The 15702-nt window shown below is 46.9% G+C and overlaps 5 protein-coding genes across 5 annotated transcripts; 2 read left to right on the forward strand and 3 right to left on the reverse strand.

Annotated features, from left to right (window-relative positions):
- Nucleotides 1-194: 194 nt before the first annotated feature.
- On the forward strand, nucleotides 195-3524 carry F4822DRAFT_444599 (carbohydrate-binding module family 1 protein; the record flags this gene model as incomplete). The annotated part of the gene is made up of 12 exons (XM_051463265.1): nucleotides 195-240; nucleotides 293-492; nucleotides 551-1399; nucleotides 1454-1946; nucleotides 1997-2118; nucleotides 2173-2266; nucleotides 2322-2370; nucleotides 2421-2512; nucleotides 2560-2792; nucleotides 2845-2887; nucleotides 2938-3245; nucleotides 3299-3524. The coding sequence occupies 12 exons, from the start codon at nucleotides 195-197 to the stop codon at nucleotides 3305-3307; spliced, it is 2538 nt and encodes an 845-aa protein (XP_051311823.1). The 3' UTR covers nucleotides 3308-3524.
- A 320-nt stretch (nucleotides 3525-3844) lies between these two features.
- Nucleotides 3845-4909, forward strand: F4822DRAFT_408821 (uncharacterized protein). The gene is made up of 2 exons (XM_051458604.1): nucleotides 3845-3874; nucleotides 3950-4909. The coding sequence occupies exons 1-2, from the start codon at nucleotides 3855-3857 to the stop codon at nucleotides 4854-4856; spliced, it is 927 nt and encodes a 308-aa protein (XP_051311824.1). The 5' UTR covers nucleotides 3845-3854; the 3' UTR covers nucleotides 4857-4909.
- F4822DRAFT_408823 (uncharacterized protein) lies at nucleotides 4910-6364 on the reverse strand. Its single transcript, XM_051458605.1, has 2 exons — nucleotides 5644-6364; nucleotides 4910-5584 (listed from the first exon to the last, which is right to left on the reverse strand). The coding sequence occupies exons 1-2, from the start codon at nucleotides 6063-6065 to the stop codon at nucleotides 5170-5172; spliced, it is 837 nt and encodes a 278-aa protein (XP_051311825.1). The 5' UTR covers nucleotides 6066-6364; the 3' UTR covers nucleotides 4910-5169.
- On the reverse strand, nucleotides 6364-12816 carry F4822DRAFT_408824 (ankyrin). The gene has a single exon (XM_051458606.1). The coding sequence runs from the start codon at nucleotides 12396-12398 to the stop codon at nucleotides 6825-6827; it is 5574 nt and encodes a 1857-aa protein (XP_051311826.1). The 5' UTR covers nucleotides 12399-12816; the 3' UTR covers nucleotides 6364-6824.
- Nucleotides 12817-13708: 892 nt separating this feature from the next.
- F4822DRAFT_304304 (UDP-glucose 4-epimerase) lies at nucleotides 13709-15509 on the reverse strand. Its single transcript, XM_051455219.1, has 4 exons — nucleotides 15396-15509; nucleotides 14990-15224; nucleotides 14486-14936; nucleotides 13709-14421 (listed from the first exon to the last, which is right to left on the reverse strand). The coding sequence occupies exons 1-4, from the start codon at nucleotides 15422-15424 to the stop codon at nucleotides 14018-14020; spliced, it is 1119 nt and encodes a 372-aa protein (XP_051311827.1). The 5' UTR covers nucleotides 15425-15509; the 3' UTR covers nucleotides 13709-14017.
- Nucleotides 15510-15702: the final 193 nt, after the last annotated feature.

The raw sequence follows: 15702 nt of genomic DNA on the forward strand, positions 1-15702 counted from the left end.
GGTGTATATGATAATCTGAGTATTTACTAGGATGTTCGTCAGATCTAGTTCGGAATGAGTTTCCGTCAGCTACTATACCTGTCAGCCTCGTTATGTGATTTTATATAAATCTCGCCCTTGGACGCCGATCTCTTCGAAATGGAGTTCTCCAGCTTTCCCTGCACGTGGATCTGGCGTGGCATCCTAGTAGCACCATGGGTCGTTTTACTTCCTTTGTAGCGCTACTCGCGGTCAGCTTAAGTAAGCCGCCTTCTTTTTGGTTGCTGACCGTGGCCTTACTAACGCGTTGCAGATATCCAGCAATGTCTTGGCCAGAGTGGTACTCCAACCGTATATAAAGACAGCAAGACCGGGATTACGTTCGACACGTGGGTAGTGCCTGATAAGGCAGATGGCGGTAACGGTGTATCAGCTACAGGGGGTCTCACCTTTGGTGTTGCACTCCCTGAGAATGCCTTGACCGTCGATGCCACCGAGTTTATAGGCTATCTCGTCAGCATATCCAACTTTGATACGATATCTTCGTAATAGAAACTAATCATCATAATAGAGATGCGGCTCCAATGGCACAACTACCAAGGCATGGTGCGGCCTTTCCTTTGGAGGACCAATGACGAATAGCTTACTTCTTATGGCCTGGCCTTACGAGAACGAGATTTTAACATCTTTCCGGTTCGCTAGTGGCTACACAAGCCCGGACGTATACACTGGCAATGCCAAATTGACCCAGATATCATCTACCATCGATAAAGATCATTTTACTCTAATATTCAGATGTCAAAATTGCCTAACGTGGGACCAAGACGGGGCATCTGGCTCCGCATCAACTAGCGCCGAATCCTTGGTGCTAGGCTGGGCCAGTTCACTACAAGCTCCGTCAAACCCATCCTGTCCAGGTAATATTGGTATTAACTTCCACAACAATGGTCAAAGCATCTGGGGCGCTACTTTGGATAGCAATGCTGCGAACCCATCCTATTCGAAATGGGCCGCTCAAGCTACCGCGACAGTTACTGGGAGTTGTGGAGGTGCAACGCCTACGACTACCACAACAAGTTCTACGACAATCCCGACCGCTACCGGTATCCCAGTACCTACTGCCACTTATGACTACATTGTGGTTGGCGCCGGTGCTGGTGGAATCCCTCTAGCAGATAAGCTTAGTGAAGCTGGAAAGAGTGTGCTACTTATCGAAAAGGGACCTCCGTCCTCGGGACGATGGGGTGGTTCCCTTAGGCCAGATTGGTTGGATGGAACTAACCTAACTCGATTCGACGTACCTGGCTTGTGTAATGAGATATGGGTTAACTCAGCAGGAATCGCTTGCACAGACACAGATCAGATGGCAGGCTGCGTACTCGGTGGAGGTACCGCCGTCAACGCTGGTTTATGGTGGAAGGTTCGTCATATTTCACGAATTGCCTTATAAGAATATACTAACAATAACATCTAGCCATATGCTCTAGACTGGGATTACAACTTTCCTAAAGGATGGAGATCATCAGACATGGCTTCTGCAACTAAGAAGGTCTTCTCCCGTATCCCTGGCACTGACCACCCTTCAATGGATGGCAAGCGATATTATCAACAAGGCTTCGAGGTCCTTGCTGGTGGTTTGAAGTCTGGTGGGTGGACTGAAGTTACCGCAAATGACGTACCTGATCAGAAGAATCACACATTCTCTCATTCGCCTTTCATGTTTTCTGGTGGTGAACGAGGAGGCCCTATGGCCACTTACCTCGTTTCTGCTAAAAAGCGCAAGAACTTCAACTTATGGATGAACACAGCAGTGAAACGAGTTATCCGAACCGGAGGTCACGTTACTGGTATTGAAGTTGAACCTTTCCTGAACGGCGGTTACAAGGGCGTCGTAAATGTCACATCAGTTACTGGTCGCGTCATCCTCTCTGCCGGAACATTTGGCTCTGCCAAGATCCTATTAAGAAGTAAGTCGAACGTCAAGATCATTTGTTTGCCTTATTACTTACTTGAATAGGCGGAATTGGACCTGCAGATCAATTGACTGTAGTCCAGTCGTCGACTGATGGCCCGACGATGATCTCCAACAACTCATGGATCGACCTACCTGTCGGTTACAACTTGGAAGACCATACAAATGTCCGTTACCCCTATGTTGCGAGGGAATCACAGTAATACTTACATAATTCGCAGACCGACACCGTCATCACGCATCCAGACGTAGTGTTCTACGACTTCTACGAGGCTTGGGATACTCCCAATGTTACTGACAAGGACCAGTATCTTGGTGGGTTATGTATGATATCTGTTAGAGAAATGTTATAAGCTAACTCGTATTAAAGGCTCACGATCCGGTATCCTTGCTCAAGCAGCACCGAATATTGGTCCGATGTAAGCTGATATCTAAATATTATGCCTTAGTCATGTCTAACGTTGTATAGGTTCTGGGATGAAATCAAGGGTGATGATGGTGTCGTCCGACAACTTCAATGGACTGCCAGAGTTGAAGGAAGTGCCGGTACACCTAACGGGTGTAAGTTATCCTTAATTTTAGAGACGCCCGCATGCTAATGAAAGTAGACGCTATGACCATGAGTCAATACTTGGGACGAGGTGCCAAATCGAGGGGTCGTATGACGATTACCAAAGCGTTGACAACTGTGGTTTCTACGCTTCCTTACTTGCAGGACAAGAGTGATGTTCAAGCTGTCATTCAAGGAATCAAGAACCTGCAAGCGGCCCTCGCCAATGTCAAGGGGCTTACTTGGACCTACCCACCCTCAAACACGACTGTCGAAGACTTTGTCAATAATGTGGGTCGCCTACCTCCCTACGCAGGATTGAATAGGGGTTAATGATTTTTAGATGCTCGTTTCGTACACTAACCGGCGCTCAAACCATTGGATCGGTCAGTTCCGCATATTAATCTAGATGCATGCAGTATCTGACAATATCTAGGAACGAACAAGCTCGGAACTGATGACGGCCGAACCAACAGTGGCTCCGCAGTTGTGGATCTTGACACCAAGGTTTACGGTACTGACAACTTATTTGTTGTCGATGCCGGAATTTTCCCTGGTCATATTACCACCAACCCATCTTCATACATTGTCATTGCGGCGGAACACGCATCCGAAAGAATCCTCGCCTTGTCGCCGCCCAGAGCGCAGCCGCGTTTTGCGCAATGCGGTGGGTCGCGCTGGACGGGTAGCTTCCAGTGCGCTGCACCATACACTTGCAAGTATCAGAACGAATTTTACTCGCAGGTAAGCATACCTTTCTAATACTTTTTAATGAATTCAACTAACTTGATGCATAGTGTGTTTAAATTTTGTATATAAATTTGAATTTCGTAATGCTTCAATCGCAAATAATGTTTCAATTAAAACCGATCACCATGTGCTATTCTGTTTGGGTAAGACAACCGTGACCAACCACATGTCTATAACAGGATGCAGCTTCTAGGAAACAAGATTCGCGCCTTTCGTACATGTTTAATGCTATCGAGAGAAGGCTCAAAGGCTACCAAACTTACTGGCACCTCCTAAAGATATGACTATCTTAGCACAGCAACCACGACGTGAGTTTTGACTGAGCGTAGGGAACCCCTAGATCAAATTCTTAATAACTGGCTTTTAAAATTCTACCTTTCACATAATTTCGTAGACAGTCTAGTTTCGCTACTCCTTCTATCATCATCGGCTAACTATCATTTGATATCTCATATTTGCTATATATCGCATGGAGTAATGGAGACATCCAGCGGGTTAGTCTATCGTGTTCCTCGGCGCGGAACTGAGAACCCTTTATATCGTTTCCAGCATCGTAAAGGTCGCTATTCGTTGACTACCGAAGCCCGACCTCGCCAGAACATCATGGGTCCCCCATCAGTCGAGTAAGTCAAACAAATATCTACCATACAAAATGGAGGTGTCAATCATGACATTCTTTAGGTACTAACCATCGGCAGCCTACTCAACGACAGGTTTTTCAAGTTCGTCGTCGGACGCCACGAAAAAAGGTACAACGTCCACGCAGACGTCTTTGCTAGCCTATCGGTACCCCTCAATACCCTAATCAACGGGCCATTCATCGAAGCCACGAACAAGACCACCATCTGGAGTGACGTAGACGAAGAAACATTCGACCGTCTCAGACAATTCGCCTATTGCGGGGACTACAACTGTGCTGAGCCCGAGCTAACACATAAATTTACGGAAATCAAACAAGAAGCCTCACCTCCCGAAATCGAAGGGTCCCACGATAATGTATACGTACCCAAACTCTGTCCGCCGCCCAGCAATGGATTTCTCTGGACACTACCCTATTCCATCCACGACATGAGCAAGGACCTAGAATCCTTTGAATCCACCGTCGTAAACCGGGTGCGCGAGTTCAACAACTTCCGTTGTAGCGTTGAATTCAACAGTCGACTCGCCATCATCGACGCCGTCGGAGAATGGTGCGAAGCCAACGGATTATGCCGTTTTGAGAAACTAGTCAAGCAGGACGAAATCGAAGATGGTCCATGTCCGAATTTCCGCGAGCGGTTTTTGTGTCATGTCGACTTACACATCGTCGCGGACAAATACTGCATTGAAGAACTCATACTCCTGACTACTTCCAAACTGGCTTGTCTTCTACGAATGATCACTATATTCCCGGATATGGTGACCGAGATTGCGTTACTCATTCGTTACGTGTTTAAGAGAACACCGGTTTATGATAAAATGCGGGAGTTGCTTATTTTTTTCAGCGCTGTTATTATTGAGGATGTCTGTGATGACCCCGAGTTTAATAATTTGCTTACGGACGTTCCCGAGTTCGCGACGGGAGTCTTACAGAAGGTTGCACAGCACCGTATCCTGAAGGGTTAGCGGGGTACGTTATAGCGAGGGAGATGGGAAGACCCTAAACGAAATCCCTAAAAATGATCAAATATTTGTATTATAGCGACATCGATTCTTGAAAGGAATGTCAGATATAGGATAGACGAAGGAATTACAACTGTGAGAGTCACAAATTCGAATGAGTATCAATTGACTCGCTTACTCCGAACGCCCCTCTATTATTCCCATGTGCGCTGATCGTCGGCCGTCTTGATTCTATGTCGTACAACCCGTCTATGTAATTCTAACTCCGTTTTTCCGGCCTGACCGACGCGAGAAAAGAGTAATTGGATTTAGACCGTTATACGGCGTTTCGTGGCATATTAACCTGTAACGCTGCCTTTTCAACAGCAGAGGACGACTCGGCCGCCTTCGTCTCCTCTTCGATCTCCACTTGTCTGTTCAAGTAACTCAAGTAAGTCTGCCAGCCTACCGCAACCACACCAGCGAACACACTGCGGTACTCCATAGGCACAAAAGTAAAACTGAACGCCGTAACAGCGGGCCACAGTTTCCAGGCATTGAGCCAACTAATAGGAACAGTACGACGCACACGATCCCAAGTCTCAGCTAGACTGTCTCCAGCTAGTAGTGCCTGCGCGCCGAAAAAGTAGCTGTTGAAAATAGGCGTGAAAGTCAACTGATTCACAACAATCTTGACGCCGATAGAGAGGGCGTGCGATTGATAATTAAAATGTTTCGACAACCAGACGAACCTACTACGAATCAGCCTTATCATTCGGAGTTTTACTTCAGACGAATAAAAAAAACTCACCACATAAAATTCGGCACAGCCGAAACGCCGCCAACGACTAAATTCCTCGCCGTACGCTCCGGCACATACTCCTTCCCGCCAATACTCTGCGCACTTATATCCGCAGCTAGATAAATCACAAGTGCGCTCACAATCTGCGTAGTCCAAGGTCTGTTTTTTTGCGCGCGCGCGTATGCTTGGCCTGCTTTCGTGAGAGGACCTAATCGCGACCAGAAACCCGGGGCGGCGGCCGGGGTGCCGCCTACCGGGACCGGGTCTACTGCGGGTGGTTTGGCTGCTTCATTGGGTTTAGGGACGGAGGTAGTGGTGGTGGTGGTGGATTGAGATTGGAAACGCCGTGGTATCCTGGAGATACGGAGATGTTCTATATGTCGCCGGAATACCGTGCGTAAGATCATAGAGCTAGGTGTTGAAGGAGGCATTTTTTCTTGTTTGTTCGGCGGATGAACAAGTGCCGAGTTGTTGTAGTTGTTTTATGAGTGTATTTAGAGATACTGATACTACCTTAAGTACTATCCGCGATCTAGATCTAGTATCCGAGTAACTCCGAGCACGAGAAAAGAAGGAAGTCTATCAGGATATCATAGTTAAATAGGAAAGCGATTAAGTTCAATGGTTCTAAGTGAAATTTCTAGTTTGGATGAGAAGGAAAAAGAAAGAGCGACAATATGGAAGATAGAAAGTCCTATGTATTAAAAGTTGGGTAAAAAAAAAAGAGATTAGAGATTAGATTTCGGATTCGCGCGCGACAATTTCGCATCTATCAATACCCCGCCGTGTAACCTGCACGCCAAAATTCAAACGACTTAGGTGGCATACCAGCTCGGTCGTAGCCCGGAATTCCGAGTTGTTAAAATTAGCTGCCGATTACTTAATTCATTTGATCCAGGCTTACTGTATTAAGTAATAATAGATGACGCTATATGAGCCCGTAATCACCCCCAATCGCTGTGTTCAGCTTGCTACACCTAAGCAAGCAAGGGACTTTATTATGAAGTTTCTTATAAATGCTTCTTAATGAGCCATAACCTACACCAATACCTAGGTAGGTAGTAAAATCTCCGCGACAATGCAAGTAAAATGTCGACCAAGAATTGTCGGATCAACTCAAAATATTAACTAGAAGTCCAATACCAAATTCTCTGGACTTTTCCTCGCCAATGTCAACTCCAAATATTCACTCAATCCGGTCCCAACTCTCCACTAACAAAACCAATTTGTCTCCTCGCCCCAGGTCCCGCGCCAGCGATATTCGCCGCTAAATTGCTCTGGCTATCGACCAATTTCCTCTGCTCCTGAATGCGAGTCCTGAGTCGCGAATCCGCTGCTTGATCTAAGCGTTCTAACTCTTCCCTTTCTCGTAGCTTGATGCTACTGAGCTGGTTGGCATTACCTACACGCTCGTTGCCTACATCGCGTTCCCATTGCAACATTCGTTTCTGTTTCTGCGCTTCGACTGCCAATTCCGCGTCTGCGATCGCTTGGGCGCGTGTCAGGCCCGCATGTGTTAGCGCTTCTTGGTGCTTCACTTCAGCAGCTTGTCGTGCGCGTTGTTGTCGCATGGCTGAATTGAATAAATCCTCCTCAACACGTGCTCGCTCTTGTATGGCCGATAGATCTGCGCTGTGTGCTCGTTTCTTGCGTGCATCCTCCAGTTCGGCTTGACTTGCCCAAATTTGCGCTTGGACTGCTGCGAGTTCCTTATTTCGCTGGATAGCCAAAATATGGTCTTCGTTCTCTTTTTGTATGCGAGCTAGTCGTGCTTTACGTTCTTGCTCTTCGAGTTGGATATTCGTAGGCATACCTATGGCATCATCAGGCTGTGGGCCACTGTTCGCGTAGTAAACGTCGATCCCACGGTTTGCTCGTAATAAGACCAGAAGTTGTGATTTGTGGTCGGATTCTGGTAGTACCCGCTGTACATACATGGTGGGCGAGTAAGTAAACTTTCCATCCGTGTAGTAATTGAATGGCTTATTGATGTATCTCCACATGTCGGCTCGCAACAAGACTTTTGTTGTAGTTAGGGGATCGGCGGATTCGAAAGCTAGAAGGAGGGTAGATTTGCCATCAGACTGTAAAGTGATATCAGATTCACTTTGGAGAAGGAAATTGATGGCTTTTTCCATCGTTTTCTCTCGGCGGGCCGTGAGCTCGCCGGAATCCGCCGCATGAAGGCATAGCTCGCCCAATGCGCTACGCCCACCATGTAGTGGACTGGGGAAGTCGGGGTCGTGCCTATATTCAACTAATACTTGCATCGCTTGCAGATTAAGCTCGCGTGCTGCATTGTGTAGCGAGCCGTCGTTCTTTGAGGCTCCTGCTGCTAATAGGTTTGACATCATGATAATAGCCAAATCTCCTCCTATCGCAGATGCCATTGATAGTGGTGATCTTCCCGTCGCGTCGGTTACATCAACGTCGGCATCTGCTATAAGCAAAGACTTAACGATATCTTGGCGACGAGATTGTATCGCTAACATTAAAGGAGTCATGCGGGATATAGATGTTTCGAAATTGATCTTGGCACCTCTTTCAATCAACAAGTCGATAACTGCACTGCTAATTTTCTTTTGGGGTTGCAACAACGCCCACATGAGCAGTGTCACTTGTTCCTCCTCTTCAATTTCCTCCATCACCTTGCAAGTCGTCATTTGGTCATGATAAAAACCGGCATCTAAAAGTGCCCCAAGGATTTTTGTCGACCGCGGAAACTGACTCAGTGCTCTGATTAAGGTGGGCTCTGAACCTGACTGGGTGAATGCAACATCCATCCGACTTTGCCCGTCGCCGTATTCAATGAAAATCGTAATAAGGTCGTATACGTCGTCTTCGGTCGCATTTGTATTGAAAATTCGAGGGAATGCAAACGTAAGTGCTTGTGAGTTAGGTCTTTCCCGAAGCAGTCTTTTGAGTAGGTCGGGATCTCCCTGGGCGGCTGCATTTTGGAAAGATTCTCCGTTATTGTAGTTGACATCCGCGCCATATTTGAGAAGCAGGTCAACGAAATCATTCGCTAATTTTGCGTGCGTTTCGACATAGAGCCCCAAAACTGCAGCGAAAGCTGCATCGACTCCATCGCCAGTCGCACCCTTTTCAAGCAAGCTCTTACCGATCTCGTAGCCGCAAGTAGATAACCACCAAGAAACATTATCGGGTACAAAAGCTTTTGCAAATACCGATGAAGCCTCTTCCGCGGTGATTTTTGACTCCAGAAGTTTAGCGAAAGCTGAGGGCGACAGAGTTTTAGTTGCATCGACTAAGGTCTGGCAGCTATTCGCTGTTGGCGATGCTCGATTGGTAACGAGAAGTTGAATGAGTCTTTCCTCTGGATTTTCTTCATTAACCGCACGGTTCAACATATTGTGGACGGCGCTCGGAACGGGCTTTCCTGCTTGGAATACCCAACTCATGATTTTAAATCTTGTGTCCCTGTTAGTATCCCAGCATGCCTCCATAGCACGTACTAGAGTATGTGAAGAGGGCCGTTTCTGACGCCCACCGACATCAACGATGCCTAGGAGCATCTCTAAATTGCCCAAGAAGGCGCTCCTTGCAGCCTTTTCGACTGCGTCGCCGTCGTTGTAATCAGGGCTTGCTCCATACACCAACAAAAGCTCCACGAGATTTTTCCCTTCGTCGCCATATCTTCCAGCTGATACAAGCTGCGCATCAACTACGTCTCCGGTGACACCCATTTGCAGAAGTAACTTGAAAATCTCAGCCCTCTTCTTCAAGTCTCCGACTTGTGTAGCTGCCTGGAAACCTCTTTGAAGTGTCTTCTGAGCGACTTTGGAATCGCCCGCTAGCAACATGGCTAAGACTTCAACAGCTCCTGACTTGCAAGCTTCCACAATAGCTTGGCCGTCTTTATGCTCCACACTACCCCCATTCTGCACTAAGATGGTGCCGAAATCCACGTCGCCATCCGTAGCAGCGGCTAAGAGTGCGTCAGATACCACATCACCCGACGCTCCAGCTTTTAATAAACTAATTGAAGACATGCTTCTTGACCTCTTGTTCTTCCCCCTCGATGCATGTGTGAAGCCAGTGTTAAGGACCTCGGTGGTGAAAGTCTTCTTGCGGAGTATTAATTCCACGATATCTTGTTTCTCTCTCTTAATGGCATCCATTAAGGCTAGCCCGTCCTGAGTATCGGCGCAAGCTAAAAGTGTGTTGATGAGAGGTATATCTTCGGGGTAGGTATTCACCGCAAATACAAGAGCCCTATTCACTTCATTTGGCGGTATACCACCTTCTAAGACTTTTTGCGCAAATGTCAGTCGGTCCACCAAGTCGCGAATACGAAGAGCGTGAGGCATAGCAAACGCCATCGACGTAGGGTTCGGCTTGGCGGTGAATAGAACATCTACTAATTGCATGTTCGCCGCAGCAACCGCTCGACATAGTGCTTCAGCATTCATGGCATTAATATCAGCGCCATTTGCTATCAGAACTTTCAAGGTCGAGAAATTCTGTTCGGCCGCAGGCACCTTCAAGACGGCCTGTACTTCTTGTATGAGAAGAGCGGTAACGGCATCTTTCGATTGTGTGCGACGTAATATCGAATTTAACTTCTCTGTTTTAACAGGAGATGGTGGCAGTTTCGCTACACTCTTCAAGCCCCGTTCTAAGCTTTCGTTGTTGGGTTGTCCTAGGCCAAGAATCATTTCAAGGATATCCGGATCTGAATGAAGCACGGCATGCTCTACCGCAATCCCTTGGTTTATATTCACATCTGCGTTCCCTTGCTGTAGAAGCGTCTTGAGTAATCGCTTGTCCGGAGGATTTGCTTGCACAGCTGCATCAACTGCTGTAGATATTTCCGTACCTCCTTGAGATGCACCTGCCGCTAAGAGTAAATTTATGATTTCGAGTCGTATCGCATTGTCGCCAATTTCCATCGCCCTAGGAATTGCTTTAGCTGTTACTTGAATTGTCGGTTTGCTCTTGAGTAATCTCTCTAACAGCCTGACATCCTTTTGTAAAACAGCCGCAGTAATAGTATGGCCTTCATTGAAGTTCACATCTGCATTGTAACGGAGAAATAGAGCAATGAGCTTTTCATCTCGATGCGGTGGCTTCTCGTCGATAGCATTTTCTAATGCACTATGAACCGTAGGACCTGTCAATCCGGCTCTGAGGAAGGATTCCGTAATTTGATATCGTTCTATCGGCGGAAGATTTCGCACGCTAGGGAATATTTGAGCAAGTGCAACGGGATTAGGTGGCTTTCCTGATAATATCAAATTCGCAATGGCGGTATCACCTCTCTTCACGGCGATCTGCAATGCCAAGGCGCCCTTATGTTCCGTAGAGGCAGTTTCGTGACGCTCGAATACCATGCTTCGGGGACCTTTCCTGATGTCTTTGCTTCCAACTATTTTCCCACCAGGGAATAAGGGAGTAAGAAGTATTTTTACTGCTTCCAGGTCACCGGCCTCTACCGCATCAATGAGTGCATCATCTAATGGTGTACCGGCTGCGCCTTTATGAAGTAGCAGATTGAGAAGGGTGTGCCGCTCCTCGAATCTCATTTTCTTTGGTAGAAGTTCTACACATTCGGATGCGTAATGGGAACTGAAGCTGGATCTTCCGTTCAACATAACCTCCACCAAGTCGATTTTGCCTTTTGACACAGCTTTACGAACCGCAATTGCATCTTGGTATTCAATTGACGCCCCGTAAGAGATTAGAAGATGTACCATTTCGAGGAAGTACGTCGCACAGGCGTGAATCAGGGCTTTCGCGGTTGAGTCTCCTCCGGCCCCGGCACATAAAAGAATCTCGGCCATCGCCATTTTCTCATTCGGATTGATATTTTGGTGGGTCATGAGTTGATCGAAAGCTTCATTTAAACCGGGTTGAGATGGTGGCTTGCTGCCAAGGACGATGGCGAGAGCGATATCTCTCCGACCGAGCGCCACCGCTGCTTTCAGCGCTGCTGCACTATCGTGGTTACCATCGGCTATTGACTGGCTTAGATGTGTCACCGTACCAAGGCAGCCAGCCCTAGCAGCTTCTACCATGGATTGGGAAATCCAAGCTGCATTCGGTCGTCCCTCAGAACCCAGAATAAGCGAAATTAAGTCCGGGTGACCACCTATAGCACACATTTGTCGAAATGCATCTTGTCCATCTGCGGTTTGAGCCACACTTGCACCATACCGTATGAGAAGTGCAGCAATTGCTACATTCCCGTTTCGTATCGCGGTTGGCAATGAGGTGTCTAAGCTTAATGCGTCGGCGTACGGTAGTAAAACTTCGACCATCTCATAATGTCCATTTTTCACGGCAATTTGAAGCACTTGACTGCGCTCAGCCAAGTCGAGACTTTTCCTCCTGCTGAGTAAACTGGTTCGGCTCTTTTGTGCTAAGTTGAGATTTCCACCAGCTAGATTCAACCTGAGTATTAGACATTCGGCAACTCCCGGTGATCCTTGGTTAGTAATATGGGCTACAAGAGCACTATATATTTCACGATATTCCCACGCCTTCTTTTTAGTCGTGAAGGCGCGAGTAAGACTTCCCTTGGACTGTTGATTTTGTGATTCATTGGTGCGCTGTCTTTTAAGAAGGTCCTCTGCGAGAAATTCATCGTTGTCTGTTCGGTATGATGGCGGTTGATCGGGTCTTGGCGAGGGTGATGGTGGTGGTTGACATGTTATACCCCATTCCTCACCAAGTGATTGGAGCCGTGACTGTCTGTTATCTTGAACAGGAAAATGCTCCATACTGTTGATAAGACCAGGCATATGACATCAAATAATCCAGTTGGGAGAAACGTTGACTAGGACTGGAGTACTAGATGCGAGACTCGCTCGAGATGGATTGGTGGAAACAACGATCTCTCAAAGATACCAATGTAGAATAGAAATATGAGCTTAGTCATAAATGTAATTGTCTCCAACCAAGCAGATCTTAAAGATATGTCATAGCCTCATTGTAACGATTCGACGCCAAGAGGGAAGGAGAAGGAAGAGAGAGCAGTCAATCAATAAGTGGTTCTCAACGATGCGACGTGCAACAAAAAAATTAATTAACAAAATGCGTCATCCTATACTCCAACAAATGCAATTAATTGATTATAGACGACCGAAACATAGGCGATGACACGAAAAGCACCTAAGGCTTAAGGGAGAAAAGATACGAGCAGAAAAAAGAAAAAGAAAATAAAAAGACAATGTTTCATGGATTCTCGAGATTTGAGACACCGAAGACAAGGTCTAGGAGAAGCTTAAGCCACATTCAGGGGTCTCTAGTGGATCTACGGCCGGGTTACACTAAAGTCTTTAAGCTGTGTGGCTGTGAAACGACACCCAATTCTATGGGAAGGTTTAGAGTTCTGTCTGCATCATTGGAAACTGCCCATCGCCTTGTAATTGGGTCCCTCCATCTCTCTTGCTGCTTTCGCTGCACTGCCTCCCGTCTTGGCAGCATAAGTAACGAAGGATATTGCGCAACCTAGCAGGAGCAGCAGGAGTAAGCGCATACGGGTGCGAAGCTTATTCTTGCTGTTTGCGAAGCTTTAAATGTTCATTCCCATTTTAAATTCGGTCTGTCGTGAACTGCCACGCATTCCCCTCTTCCCCTCCACCAAATCCCCATCTTGATTCGCTCATCCAGACGCAATCTTCGCCAACTTGTGGGTTGGATTCTAGGCAGTAGCATAACCTTCCACAATACATGTACCACAGCACCACACCTGCAGTTTGTTTTTTCATCACATTCAATATTCGACTTGTTCCCGGGCGCATCGGTCCTATTGATGTTCACACGAAAATGACTGCAAAAGCTGATTCGATCATGTCTCTCTTACAGGACCTCGCATGCAGACAGCTGGGTTAGACGTGAGGTGGCTGTGTGCAGCTCGGGAGGTGATCCTCGAGCTGATCATTCGTTACGTACCTACTTTACGCTACAATTGATGAGATCTAGACAAAACAATTACAGGGATATGTATCGTATATAAAGAATCCTGTACTTTGTTATACAAGACCCCAACGCCCCAACATATTATTGGTTGTAGTGGAATAGCATGCGCACTTATGTGAGTGTCTCACGCTCGATGACAATTCAACCCTATTACCAAGCAGGGGCTTAGCTCTAGGCAAGGTAACCCTGGAGAATATTACCTAGGCTGCTAGGTAGTCGATTAATACCGTAGGGTGACCATTTCGTGATGTATCTATCGAAGATGATTAAAGGTAGAGGTGAACTTGAAATTGGAGATCAGGATGGATTTTTTCGTCTATTCTATGAATTAATGTGCAAACAACACATTATGCCGGTCAAGTAGGTGAACTCCTTGTTCAAATCTGACTAGCACACCATCTCAAAGGTAAATACCTACCTAGGTACTTAATCAGAATTCTCAAGAGCTCTTACCCTTGACAGCGGCCAGCAACTCAGCTGGGGGATCTTGTCGATACCCCTTGGGGTTGTTTGATACCCACCGCCAGAGATCCTCGCATGCCTTCTCCATGGTAAGCTCTGTCTTCCACTGTAGCTCTTGATTCGCTCGCGTTGGGTTGGCTGTTAGATCTAGCACGTCACCCTGTCTTCTTGGAACCACCTCATAAGGTAAATCCCGGCCGACAACCTTGCTGAATGCATTGATTATCTCGAAAACAGTACTTCCTCTACCAGAGCCGAGGTTCCATGCCTTAACACCCGGCTTGTGTTCCCGTAGGTAGTTCAGAGCAACAAGATGGCCTCTCGCAAGATCGACGACGTGGATGTAATCACGAATGGCTGTTCCATCTCGAGAGGGGTAATCTATACAAATACTGAGTTAATTCATATATTCTCCGATAATTTGAATTCCGAATATGTAACCTACCGTCACCAAATACCAGAAGCTTTGGTCTGTCGCCGGTCGCAACTTTACCTAGCAATGGCAGTAGGTTGTAAGGAACCCCTTGGGGATCCTCGCCCATGATACCAGTGGGGTGTGCTCCACACGGGTTAAAGTATCGTAGATTGGCGCCGTTCCACTGTTCAAAAGGCTTGTCGGCTTTTTTCAGGTTCGCGCGCTGCGCGCTGATGAAGTCCTCGATTATGTTTTCTACTATAGCCTTGGTTCGGCCGTATGTGTTGGTGGGCCCAATGGGGCAATGTTCGGGGATTGGAATCATGTTCTCGAAACGAGTAGCATCGCCGTAAACCGTGGCCGAGGAGGAAAAGACGATATTGGTAACATCATGCTTCTTCATGGAACTTAAGAGGCAGATGGTACCTCCTACGTTCACACGGTAGTATTCAATGGGGATCTCGGCGGATTCACCGACGGCCTGGTTCGTGGGTCAGCGACGTGGTGCGGGCGATCGGGACTCGACGAGCTTGCCTTGAGCGCAGCAAAGTGGATGACGCTATCAACATTAGGGTGCGCAGCGAAAACTTTGTCGAGACCGGCCTCATCAGTAAGGTCGACCTTGTAAAAGGTCGGTCTCTTGCCCGAGATTAGTTCGATGCGGTCAAGAGCGACTTCGGAGGAGTTGTATAGGTTGTCTACGATAATAACTTCGTAGCCATGTTCGAGGAGGGCGAGTGTGGTGAAGGATCCGATGTATCCGGTACCACTATGAAAATATGTAGTTAGAATATATATTGAACGACTAGCTAAATTTATAGACGTATGTATCATGTCTTTTCCCCTTTTTTCTTTGTTCTTTTCTAGGAGTGCTATCGTGGGGTATTTATAAGAGGGGAAACGTGTTTTAATTGTTCATTTGGAAATGAGAAACACTTACCCAGTGATCAGGACAGTTCCAACGGCCATTTTGAAGACTTGAGGAGACCAATTGATATGTTGAAAGAGTAAAAGACGATTCTTTCAATTTGGTGTAAGGAGGGGGGGGAGAAAAGAATGTGTGATGATGGGAAAGTCGCGACTTTAGAAGGTGCGGCGGTCAACGGTCAACAGCGATCCCCATTTAAAATTGGACGAAATTAGAGGGGTGAAAAACTGCCCCTCCCTGCGACAGACAGACGTGATGCAGGCAAGAACTTAGGTACAGTGAGTAAGATTAGCTCACACAGTAAAGCAGTCACGATGGG

The sequence above is a fragment of the Hypoxylon trugodes genome (genome assembly GCF_022578975.1).
Source record: "Hypoxylon trugodes strain CBS 135444 unplaced genomic scaffold F4822scaffold_7, whole genome shotgun sequence".
NCBI lineage: Eukaryota > Fungi > Ascomycota > Sordariomycetes > Xylariales > Hypoxylaceae > Hypoxylon > Hypoxylon trugodes.

Excerpts from the sequence above, each read along its gene's own strand:
- F4822DRAFT_408821 (XM_051458604.1), top strand. The coding sequence starts at position 3,855 with ATGGGTCCCCCATCAGTCGA. Across the intron at positions 3,875-3,949 it reads ATGGGTCCCCCATCAGTCGA|CCTACTCAACGACAGGTTTT; the intron begins GTAAGTCAAACA and ends AACCATCGGCAG.
- F4822DRAFT_408823 (XM_051458605.1), bottom strand. The coding sequence starts at position 6,065 with ATGCCTCCTTCAACACCTAGCTCTATGATCTTACGCACGGTATTCCGG. Across the intron at positions 5,585-5,643 it reads GCTGTGCCGAATTTTATGTG|GTTCGTCTGGTTGTCGAAAC; the intron begins GTGAGTTTTTTT and ends GATTCGTAGTAG.
- F4822DRAFT_408824 (XM_051458606.1), bottom strand. The coding sequence starts at position 12,398 with ATGCCTGGTCTTATCAACAGTATGGAGCATTTTCCTGTTCAAGATAAC.
- F4822DRAFT_304304 (XM_051455219.1), bottom strand. The coding sequence starts at position 15,424 with ATGGCCGTTGGAACTGTCCTGATCACTGG. Across the intron at positions 15,225-15,395 it reads GGAACTGTCCTGATCACTGG|TGGTACCGGATACATCGGAT; the intron begins GTAAGTGTTTCT and ends ATATTTTCATAG. Across the intron at positions 14,937-14,989 it reads TCCACTTTGCTGCGCTCAAG|GCCGTCGGTGAATCCGCCGA; the intron begins GCAAGCTCGTCG and ends CCCACGAACCAG.